Genomic DNA, 12,889 nt, shown 5'->3' on the forward strand with positions numbered 1-12,889 from the left:
TACATGGACAGTCATATTGCACATTAACTGAAGTTCCTGAGTGGTCCTGGAGTTGTCTGGTCAACACAAACAATCTGCAGTGATATCTTTGCATGAATAACTGCCAACCATCTAATGAGGACACAGCTAACAGAGTTATACTCCGCATCCAAGCAGAAAGCTTCCAACCCTCCAACCACATAAAGATGCATAAAAGAAAGGCTAACAGGGTTAGCATGATCACCTACAGCAATGGGGTTCGAAGGAGCTTCCCCAAAAAATTCACAGTTGAAACACTGACAATAAAAAGCAGAAGCAGACATTATCAGCAGCCTGCTCCTTGACTATCAATACTGCCAAGAGCACAGTCAAAAACTGGATTGAGACAACAATGCATGTTCATTCAAGTTACTAGTCAATAATCTACAGAGAAGATGAAGGTTCCACTATGGTGAAGAGGAGCAGAGCTAAGTACCCTCTTCATGTAAAGAACACCACTATCAGAAATAATGTCTCCATACTCTCAGCAGCCTCACAGAGGTGCTAACAGTGGTTTAAAAATAAAAAAAAAAAAAATTGCAAAGCTTCACACAAATGGGATGGGAGGAAGTCAGGGACAAAATATCCTGCTGATTTCCATTAATGAACCTTAGCTATAAATTAACACAATTTCTGAATAAAATCTGTTGAGGTGCTCCCTACTTCACAGTCCAGCTGAGCTGCTTTTCTAAAATTATTTCAAGACATGTCAATCAAAATAAATTAATAAAAAAAATGATCGCACTACCTTTTCTTCAAGGAATTAAATTTTAGACCATGTGGTAAAAGCAGGTTTTCTTCTCCTTTCAGTTCTTATCTTTCAGGATTTCTGTTTGATCAGGTGTGATCAGCTATCCCTTTCACCAGAGAGATTTAGACACACACTTGAGAGCAGGAGTGCTTTATGTATATCTACGCATACACCTATAAAATCTCTTCGTTTAAGCTATCCAATTTCTGAAAGACTAAAAAAGTCTTAAGTACGTAAACAGCATATAGTAAATAATGATTTATATAGAGAAAACAAACATACTTGAGTATGCCAGATAGAGCTCTTATCAGCTTAAATGTTCATTTTGAAATGAACAATAAGAAAGCAGTGACCCAACTTGACCACCCAGATTCACCCACCAGACAGAAACATACAGATGCTTTTTATATAATGTCAGCATATTTCACAGACCAGCATTCTAGATAAAGGTGACACCAAACTTATGTCCAAACACTGTGTAGATTTTGTAAAGCATTTCCAAAGCAACCTGAATTCTTCAGATTTCCAGAGTCAAAGATTTAATCTGAAAGACACTTGAGCATATTTTTATTCAGCAAAGTGAAGGTGTGCAAATGATTTTAACTGCCCTCTACTAATTCTACAGAGGAACCTTTTAATGGTGATACCACAGTGTTGATAATGTTTGTTAATGATAACACATATAAGAGCCAAGCCATTTATTAATGACAATACATAACAGTCACTTATAGTATTTTTTTTCTTTCCTCCTCCCTGTGATTAAATATTAGGAACAGTGATTTTGAAATCAACTGATTCCTAGAGTTAGCACTCCAGTCGGTCCCTAGTGCCTGCAGAGCACCTTACAGCTCAGGGAGTGACAGGATCTGCACTTGGGCTGAAGGCAGCTAACACAAAAAAAGGAGTATATTCAAGATGAGTACCTTTAAATACCTTTAAATTCAGCGACAGCCATTTAGAAAGAAGGCAACTGTGGAAGTCCCATAAAAGAACAATCCTTACTAGCATTTGCTGGAAAAAAAATTCCCTCCGCTAATACAATTCTTTTAAATATTAAATAAATATTCTCAAAAGCAGCACATGTACTTAATTACAACAGGTATGAATTTTGAAGGAAATTATGAAAGTCTGCCTCATTTCTTGATTCACATAATTCTGCTGGTTTTATTTGAGCTTTACATTTTTTAAAGTACGCACTTTTGTTTGGATTTCACACAAAACAAATGCACTCCTACATTCTCAAGAAAACTCTCAGGTCTCAGTATCACATCTCATTTGAAGGAGTTGCATTAAATTGCAAAACTAACCTTAAGCCTAGCTGCTGCAGAATGCAGCTGAATATGTTTAGCAGCCATAATCACTGGACCACCACCACAAAGTGGTAATGTTCCTTGGAACTCACCAGGATTTAATCCCTGACCTTCTGTTATTGCTCCCATTTGGGGAATGGGCATGATACAGGCATCCACCTTTCCCAGGGCAATGCACCTCTCTACAACCGCACTTTCATCCTCAAGTGGACATAATCTCTGTGACACTCCTAAAATATTTGGTACTGGTTCCAAGTAAACACAAACTTCAGATGGCTTAAACGCTAAGATGAGCTTTTACTCACAGCTGTTGCAGAAACCAAGCTAAGAATCTAAAAGCAGCAGTTCAGACATCAGGAGAACTAGCTAACAAACATCCCTTGGAGTCATAAAGTAAGTAGGATAAATCCATTTAAGTTCTGAAAAGAAGCCCTGTCATATTTCTCCAGCACAGTACAGAAGAACTTTGGATGGACTGGAGAGATTCACTGCTGTAAGAAACAAGAAAAAAGAAATGCAGAATCTTTGTTTACCTAGGTCTGTGGTTTCTAAGTACCTACTTTTTACTACGTTCATTTCTTGACTCAAAGTGAAAATGGGAATTCACCATTTTCTCTTTTTTTCCTGTCCAATGTGCAGATGGGGCACATTTTTGCTCGCTCCATCAATCCCTGCCCCCTACGCACAAACTCGTATACATGCACCTAGCCAGTGGAAAAGAAAAAAAGGTTACTCATTAATCCATTCTACAAAGCTTTCCAAACTGAAATGGGTGGGTTTTACATCTCCAGCAAGGATCAATATATAGGTAGGTACGTAGCATACCTCAGCACAGCTCAAAGTGAAGTGTTCATCTTGGATAGCACAACTTTGCTCCTGGCATATTTTAAAACAAAACTCATCAGTATGGAGAGGATGATTATTTTCTGTATGCTCTTCTTCTGTTCCAGTACGGCACCGACTGCAGCTCCACACAAAATAGCAAAATACAAACAACTTTTAAAGACAATTCATCGGTTAGAACCCATAGTGAAAGATAAGGTAAGCAAACTATTTGTCATAATATTAAAATTATTTTTAAGCATTATGTACTGCTTAGAATATATCTTGGGAGGGATATAACTTTCAAATGTTTAGCTTTTCTAACTTAGATTTGTTTTATTGTAGGATGTTGAATTGCTGCATACACCAGAAAACCCTGTGGTGAGACTACTTTAACATTTCTTTCTAATTGTATGAATTTGATTTTGTACTGGTTTATCCCATTGCCAAATGGCAGATGACTTCTTTTTCACATCTCTGACCTAGCACTCTTAATGCAAGCTAGATTTCAGAAGAAAATACTTTGATAAAAGTTCCTTATGTCTGGATTTTTAGTGGCAGAACTGTTTATACTATGTAATCTTAATAACTATCTCGCTATCGTATGTGTATTCCAACACACCCACAGATTCAAATTTGTACGTATTCTGTTTACTCAAGAAACAGTGCTAAGAGTGGGGATTCATACAAGCTCTAGCTGAGCAGCAGTGCTCTTGGGGATGCAGGTTTTGGGAGTGGAAGTGCCTCTGGCTGCTGGGAGCTGTGGCAGCACTAGGAACACCCCCAAGCTGAGCCCCAGGAGACCCCCTTTTCCTCCGCCGAAGCTAAAAGCCAAGTGTGGCACTGTAAGGCCACGTTACATGGTGCTTCCTCTCATAGGGGATCACACTGGTGTGTCTGAGACTATTCGTGTGCAAGGGTTGTGCTCGCAGTGGGAACACAGAACTGCATTCTGCAAGTATTCTCTTTGGATTTTAACTAGTTAAAATCACAAGAACAGGTGCCTGTTAATCCCTTTTAATACAGACATTTATTTATACATTATTTAATGCTGATATTTTGTGTTCCAAACTCAGGAACTTCTTACAATGTAGTAAATTACTCTAGAGTCACAGAAAGTGTGTGCATACTCGAAAGTGACAGCATGCAGGACTTACCATGAAATTAAATGCTAACAGTAATAACAACATGTCTGAAAAGCTTACATGGTAAATGCATCCTGCTTTCTTTTGATAAACCCCAACATGCAACAAAGCTCTAGAGCTAGCTATGGCTAATCTAATGTTATACTTCTGTTACCAGTTGTCTTAAATTTACCCATAATGTTGATTTCTTAGCCCTTCAGAAAGCAAATAATTTTGATCAATGTATAAAAATAATCATTATGCATAGTTTTTTGAAAAAAGCTGAAAGTGTAAAGCTATTGACTCAGGATTGTAAACTCTCTTGCAAAACAACAAGAAAAAAGGAAGACAACTCACCTCATTTCACACAGGTTTTTTTTTAGTCTCCTCCTAGGCTTCGCAGTTGGGTGCATTTTTTACTTCCCAAAAACATATAGAATCATGACCAAAACAGATACGGTCCATCTCATTGCTAGAAACAAATGCAGTGCAAAAACCTAATGCACCCTAACTAATTGCTGGCGTTTTTTTTTTATTAACACGCTTTCTAACTTCTTGGTGTCAAAGTGAAAAGGAGGAGATGATTAGCTGTCATTTCACTGCAGTGTTTGCCACTACCTCTGAAACAAAGCAAATACAACTAGTGACTAATCGCTTCATCAGTTTGCATTTTGTTTTTTTCAAAAAACATGGTCACCTCAGGAAGGAAGACAACAGCTCATGTGCAGCTTAGGGCTTTACAATCTTTTTCTGGGAGGTCCCAACTATCTTTGCTGAAAAATAGAGGAGATAGAGAATTCACATATTTAAAAGGTACGAAGTTGATATAGGTTCAGCCTCTGATGAAAAGCTTAAAAATATATCTGTGCTAATCGTAATTATCACCAGCAAACACAGTAACAAACTTCTCATCCTGCAGGGTGAAACTTACATTTACTGAATTGTCCAAATAATAGAATATGAATGACAGTGTGCCAAAGCTGTGCTCAGGGTGACTAGGTGCAATTACACCCAAGTGAAACAGGATTTAATGAAAAGTCTTTCATGTAACTGTATTTCAAATACCAAAATAGCGCTTCTATGACAATCTGCTTATGCCAGATTTACATTTGGCTTTGAATATTCAGGCAGAAGACTACCTTTTATAACATTCAAAATTCAGTAGTTTATCACTATTTTGTTTTACTTCCTTGAGCTTCCTGTGAGTGGACTGAATGTTAGCCTCAATTCAATCCCACACACTTTTCTCATACATTTATTAATGAAATATCTTAAAATAAAAAAAAAAAAAAAAGGAGGTGAGAAGTTTAAAAACTCTGAGGATATTACCTCCAGGGAAAACCTGCTGAGGCTGAGAAAGTAATCTTAAGGCTGAACTCATTCAAGGGAAAACAAGTTCTGTTGCTGCTGATTAACACTGCAGCTGAAGCCAGTGGCACAACACCAATTTACATCTAACTCCACTGAACACTAATTCAGGAACTGAAGGCTTCTAAGGCTAATCTGTAAAGTTAGTTTGAGTCAGATGCAGAGTATTGCTGCAAATTGCCTCTGATACAAGTGTTTTACATGTTTGCCCAGGCGCCCTTAGACATCACCAGTGGTCTATGGTTTTAAACGCAGCTCCATCAAACTGCTTAACCCATCACAGCATACCAAGCCCCACAATCCCTGTGTTCCTCTGACTGTTGGCCTGCCTACAGCTAACTGTTAACTCAGCAAAAAAAAAAAACAGACAAAAAAACGCAGCATGCATGAGAAATGCTGGTTTCTCAGCACAGGCAGAAAATGTTTTCAGTTTCAGCTGGAAAACTGATCTTTTCAAAAACTAGTGGTTTTTTTCCAGTAAGCAAGACTGGTTACGGTAAGAAGCCTGAAACAAACATAAATGTGTGGTTTTTTAGGAAAATAAAATGTTATATCTAACCAATATAAAATGTTGCTATTAAAATTTGCTGTAAGCAACATATATGGAAGTTGCCTTGTCCTTGCCAAAGCAGCAAACTGCAGCAGCATCTAATAAACCAGATGAGATTCAGCATCAGTAGCAGTTGGTATGCAAAACAGGGATGATGGCTTTGGAGCCTGTCTAATGTGCATCATCAGCACTTCTAAATGTTTCCTTCTTTGGAAAACAGAAAGCAAGTTAGAAACTGGCCTCAGTAAACACTGCTGTTCTTTCTCTTCTGACTACAGGTTAGTTTTGGTGATATTTTCCATGGTTGTATGCCTAGGAAAGGAAAACGGCCACTGCGCAGGAAAGGAGATTCCGTAACGCTTGTAGTCTTTCTGTTCACACCAGTAAAATCAATATGCAGTTGCATCATGAAAGAAAAAAGGCAGGCTGCTTTAATTCCAGATCAGCAGCAGCAAATTAATGCCATCAGAATGGATGGCTTCTTTTTCAAGTTAGACACAAATGCTTACTGGTCTTGACTTGGGTCTAATGTGCACCTGAACTTAAAGCAACGTGGTGAGACAGTACAAGTCAGGAGCCTGGCTCCTTATCCTGCCTCTCATCCTCAATCCTTCTCTTCCCTTTAGTAAGGTAACTAACTTACTTCATCACCTTCATTTCCAATGCTACCAAGAGAGAACAGTTAAATAATATCTGAAAATATGCAGTTCTATGTCAATTCTAAGTATAATTATTAAGCAGGTAATATTAGAAATGTCAAGGAAAAAGGCAGGAAAAAAGTGTATTCCCACATACTGCATTAAGGAACAGTCCACAGTGATATTAGTTGTTGTTGTTTTTTCTAAAAAAAGAAAATACTCATTCTTATGCTTGTGAAAACTTGCTACATATAACACAATCTAGTAGCATTTTCTACCAATTGCTGTCACAATTAGTATCAAGGTGGACACTTTAGGCATTTATTTTATGATAAAATCCTTGAGTATTTATCAAAGAACAGGTAAAGATTAAATATCTCTGGCATATCTAAAAATAACTTAAAATAAAAACCGAGAACACATTTGGATCTTCTCAATTAATATCTTGCACCCTTCATTTTCACATGGACCTCAAACTAACACATGGGAAAAAATGCTGCAACATTCATTTAAAACCTGTTGCTTCTTTTCCTGCTGTAGGACGAATGCCTGTTCACAGCTGTGACCTGCTTCCAGAAGGGCACACTGAAATTACAACCAGAAAACAGCCAAGTAAATTCTACATTCACCCAAACCATTAAAGCCTTGAAGAGATTCAACTACTCTGGAAAGGTAGGATTTCCCCACAATGCTCATAATAATGATCATTGCTCCTTATTTTCTATAGCAGATGCCACCTACAATGGTGAAATTGCAGAAAGCAAACTTATTAGGAAAACTGATGTGTCTTTCATTATTTTGGAAATTAAGAATGTCCAATTTTCAGCACTTCTGGGAAAGGCATTCACTCTGATCCTATCAGTCAATTGCATATATGTACTTGGCACCCACGCCATGTCCCGGACAAGAGGATAGGGATTATTGTAAAACGTGTGAACGAAAGGTGTCATTACTGTATTATCTCCCCTTCTGAAATAACCCATGTCTCAGCTTTTCCATTTGTAAAAGGCTTTGATTTCAACCCTTTTGGCTTTTCAGTAAAAAGTCTTATTATCTATGATTCTGATGTGCTGTTTAGAAGTGGTGTGATTTTCTTTATCTTCCAGCAATGTGAGTCTTCATGTGAATCGTATGAGAAAAAAACCCCTCGAGAGTTTTTGAAGAGCTTTGCAAAATTAATCCAAAAGGTAATCAGAGTTGATTCCTCTTGGGTGCTTTTTGACATTTTGCAAACAATTACAGATATCGTTATATGATACTCTTTCTAACAATGTACTTTTTTCACAGTTATGCAAGAACTAATAGAGGACACACCAGAGCTGAAGGCTATAGAAAATCTACTATTTAAAGCAGACACTATGTTATTTAAGAGAACATAAAAAATGTAAATATTTTGCGTTGCTACTATGCTGTGCTGTGTGTGTGGTAAGTGAAATCTTCTCCCAAAATATTAAGGAGTCCTATTTGGATGGCTATTCATAAGGTGAATGCTGTTTTGAAAGTGACCCTAGACTCAACTCACTGTGAAAACTGAATTGTAATTTCATAAAAACATGTTCTTTTAAGGGACTTAACTATTACCTTCTGCTGAACTAGAAATACAGAGTTTTATTTAGAAGTTCTTAGACTGTATCTTAGCTAACTATAAAAAATACCCTGCGCATTGAACTCTCTTATAAATACTGGAAAAACATTTACAAATCATACCACGTGGCATGGGTCTGACCTGCGTCCATGTTGAAGTTACTGGCACATTTGCCCTGGGTTTCAATAGGGAGAGGAGTAACTCACGTACCCTAAATGAAGCGACAGGAGTCTGTGGGGAAAAACATATTTCAGACAACAGGTGTCCACCTAGAGTCCCTCTACTTAACATGATCAATACAGCAGAGGCATGACTGGCTGGCATGACCAGCCAATGCAAGTAACTGATGATTGTCTGGAGCAAAGCAGCTCAAGTACATATTGCTCTTTCTCAGAAGACAATACTTTACGCTCATATTCATGTACCATTAACACTATTCCTTCTCTCTGCTTTTGATTCATTCTAGCGGTTTAAATTTTAATTGCATTTTCTGCTTTAAAAACTGACAAATTTTTTGTTACGTGGAAACCTGCCTGTACAGCTTCTAAATGCTGAACATTTATGTAGAACTACGGCCAGAGATACCACTGAAACTTTAAAATAAAAGTGAGTATCACAGCACTTAAAACTAGTTTTTAGCAGCTTAATTATATCCCAGCATATTCTGTTTGAGGTGATTCTGTACCACTAGACTCTTCCATCTTAGAAGTAGCTGTTAATTTACCCACAAACAGATATTAGCCTCACACAAGGAAACTGATTTTGGAAGAGAGTATAAAGCCTTCCAGTAAAAACTAACTTTTCATCTAATTTTCTCTCTACCTAGTAGAAATGCGGTATAGAGAGGAAACTGGAAAACTACATCTAGTGTTATGATGGAAAATGACAGGCTTAGTTACCTCCAAAAACAATGAGGTAGCATTGAAAATATTTCCATTCCTACCAATGTCAGCCTAAAGGAAAACTAATACAAGAAGCTTTTTGCCTCCACATTTTTGCTGTCTTGAAATGGGAACCTCTTCAAAAACATATGTCAGAGGAAGAAAGGAACTTCAAGGCAACAACAAACCAAGTTTCCACAATGAAGAACCCTTGTTTCTGGTGATGACCATTTTCATTTAGAATTTTTCTCTATTCAAAAACCGCTTCTACTCTGAGTAACGTTCTCTCTCATATCTCAATGTTTCCACATTACTGCATGAGAATTACTGTTCTAAACATGAGCTACCACTCACATGTAAGTAACAAAGCTACTGAATTTAAATGGCATTCTGCACCTTTTATCCCCATTTCTCTGACTTTGCTGCATATGAAGTCCCTTCACCACCAACTGATATGCAATATGCAAAGCTGCTGCTGCAACTGCAATGGATTGAAATTTACAGAAGCAGAGAAAGTCAGGGTAAAACAATTTCAGATTTAGATAAAAACAACTGGGAACGTATTAAAGCAAGTCCTGCAATCACAGAGTACCTGCTGATGTTTCCAAACATTACATTTTACAGAATAGTTTAATTGAATGCCTTTATCATGAACTAAGGACTTTTTCTGGTGAGTCCCAGAAGGACAATCAGTAAAACAGTGCTTTTTATTCACTTTCATGGAATATTTACATGTGGAGAGTTTTAGGGAAAGAACTTTGTTTTTGTACAAAGAAGAAAGTATGTATTTTTTGATTTGTAAATGTCTTTTCCAGTAATTTGCTAAATGCATTCAAATATTCTAAAAGAATCTGTTAGAACTCTTGTGCAAATGAAATGTGATGAGCATGCCCTAACAAAGAGAACATAGTGCATTACAGACGGGCTGTTTCAAAATTATAGACTCAACTTAATAATGATGCTTTGAAACTGGGTCCAACTTTTTGAAATACCCTGTATTTATTAGTAATCATTATAAAACATTGAGAAGCAACTTTTGTACCTGGGATGGATATTTTATAACAGAAAAGCAATTTCCTGCCAGAATGTGATAAGCTAACTAGTTACTACTGCCTACTCTGGAACAATTGCTGGGTTTTGTACACGAGGCAGCAGGTAATGCAGTAAATAATGTAGCTATTTCTGTTTAGTGACTTGCTCCACTGTTTTTAAATATGGATCTTACCACACCAAGCATAGTGCTAAAGGTTTGTTGTTGTTCTAAATGTAATATACTCTTTTGTTAATTGAGGCTATTTCTTGTACCTGCAGAACAACTTAAGTCAAAATGTTCAACCATATGATTCAAAAAACTAATGAGAAACTGTAACAAATGTAACTTCGAGGGTTAATTGTTCTCAGATCTTGGAGAAAACTGTATTTATTGGACAATACAACCCATATACGTATGGGGAGAATTAGTCACAAAATTGTCACAGCTGATTTTAGTTACCACCACACTTCTGGGCAGTGTCAGCACAATCACTGTGGGCAACTTCATACACTTCAAATCTACTTTGACTTAGATGACACTGAGGCCTTGTGCTAACTGTTCTATTTGTGAGAGTTATGAAAGGCTAAGTGTGTTATTCAGGGTGCATTAGATGAATCCCAAATGAAGAACAGGAAATCAGTGGACAGACCAGCCTCCAAGAAGACATCATCTTGTTCTTCAGCACCGTTCTCAGAAAAAAAAACAGATGTCCCAGGAGGAACTTGTGACCCTAGGAAGGACTAGTAATCACAATTCAGGATGCATACATGATCTTGACTTGTAAAACGCACTCTCTTTGTACTAACTGCCCTCTCTGCAGAAACAACATATGTTTCATTAAGTGAGTACACAGAGTAAGCCATAAAAGCTCATTACCTCCCAGGGAGGTTTTACAATGTATTTATGATTTTGGTCATAAGTGCCCTTTGCAGGCACTTCAAGATGTGTTTTAGCATGGTATCTATGACTCTGTATAATTATTTACTTTTCCTGAGAAGATTCTTTATTTTTATAGCAATTGATTCATCTAATTTAATTATTTATTGCATTTTTGAGAGTGGAATGTTCATACTAAGGACAGTATGGTCTGATTTATTTATATGTCTGTGATATTAAATAATTTCTGCTAATACGATTTTCTCTTGTTCTTTTCTTTAAAAACTTCTGACCATTCCTACCCTGACAGTGCCCCATAAGATCCCTCAGTGAACTTCATTCTTTGCTAAACTACACTGTCATAGATTTTGCCAGATCAGATCAGGGCCACGGTATACAAAGCTTATATTCTCCCTTACGTAATGAGCACATGGTAGCTCAAGAGAAAGACAAAACACCTTACACATGAAGTCTCTACTGCTACAGAGTATCTTCCAGGGGAGCAAGGTGTTCAGCCCACAGGTGGCTTACACATGCCCATTTACCTTAAATTTACTGATTAGCACCAGTTCAGATTGTACAATTACCACTGTCAAAACAGCCATGCCTATAGTAAACATTATTTTAATGTACTAACTTAAAATTAATGATTGAGTGCTCTTCTATAACTGTTAAGAAAGGAACATTTATTTTTTTAGTGTTCCCATCTAATTTGAAATTTGTTCGCAAAAATCAGGTCTTCAGGCTAAATTCCTTCTAGCAAACTCACAGCAGGTCAAATCAGGTCACCTAGATTTCCTTAGACTGACATGAACAAAAGTCAAGTAACTTCATGTTTTGAGTCCACACAGAATAAAGTCAAACATCTGAAAACATAACTCTAGAAGTAACAACTATGCTATCTGTTTTTCACTGTTCACTCATCTTATGTTTCTCTTGCTTTGATATATCAATCCTTTTTCCATGCCAATTTGTTCTCAAAAACATGAGTATTTTTAGCAATTACAGTTTACAAGGGTAGCTACGTTTTATCTTTTATAAAAATGCCCTTTCTCTAAAATGTAAAAAAAGGACTTTGTTCCAACAAACAAGCACAAAACTCTAACAAAGACTAAACTGCCCAACGTCCGTTCTTTCTTTTCATCTGTTCATAAAACATGACTCAAACAGTACCTCCTTCCATTATGTTTCCTGTCATCACACATCTGCATTTGTTGGGTCTGATTTACTTAAAAAAAAAAAATCCTTCAAAAAAAATTAAAAATAAAGTGTCATAAAACATTGAGAGACCTCAGGCATAAACTGCTCATACAGCCAGGACAACAGGACAAGGCTGCTGTGATCTCTCTCCCAGCAGACAAGAGTCCTGCTCTGCCCAGTAGGTATTTTCCTTGTTTTCCAAAGAAGAGCCAGCAGAATGACTCCTACACAGCTGGATGTGCCAGTTGCCTCCTGTTGGCTCCCAAATAGTTCAGTGGTGGCAGATACCTGAATGTGCAGCCTAGATCACCTTGTCAAAGTGTTCAGAGGGAAGAGCAAAAGGATAGGATCTAATCCAAGCCATCCCCCCCATCTTTGCACACAAGAAACCAGTGGGTGCAAGGTACGCTGGGATTCACTCAGAGTTATATATCAGTCAAAGCTGAGCCATTGTGTCCACTCAACAAAGAGAAGCAGACACACACAGGACCAACTCATCCCACTTCAAACTAGGTATGTAATATGGGTGACTGGAAAATGCATAGGGAATAGTTCACACTCAGATAACTACCTATTTAATACCTGTTATTAGACAAGATGAATTTCACCCAGACTATCTAGGATTTAGATGCCAGTCAAAATGTTCAGAATACTTTCTGTGTCTGACGCAGTGTCTCCAGGTGCATATTTGCTCTTTCTTGGTATAACTTATTTAATTTTGCACATATAGACT

The 12,889-nt window shown here is 37.3% G+C and overlaps 1 protein-coding gene across 1 annotated transcript; it reads left to right on the forward strand.

Annotated features, from left to right (window-relative positions):
* Nucleotides 1-2,917: 2,917 nt before the first annotated feature.
* Nucleotides 2,918-7,929, forward strand: IL21 (interleukin 21). The gene is made up of 5 exons (XM_071808355.1): nt 2,918-3,120; nt 3,247-3,282; nt 7,122-7,253; nt 7,688-7,775; nt 7,889-7,929. The coding sequence occupies exons 1-5, from the start codon at nt 2,986-2,988 to the stop codon at nt 7,927-7,929; spliced, it is 432 nt and encodes a 143-aa protein (XP_071664456.1). The 5' UTR covers nt 2,918-2,985.
* Nucleotides 7,930-12,889: the final 4,960 nt, after the last annotated feature.

This window comes from Patagioenas fasciata, chromosome 4 (assembly GCF_037038585.1).
Source record: "Patagioenas fasciata isolate bPatFas1 chromosome 4, bPatFas1.hap1, whole genome shotgun sequence".
NCBI lineage: Eukaryota > Metazoa > Chordata > Aves > Columbiformes > Columbidae > Patagioenas > Patagioenas fasciata.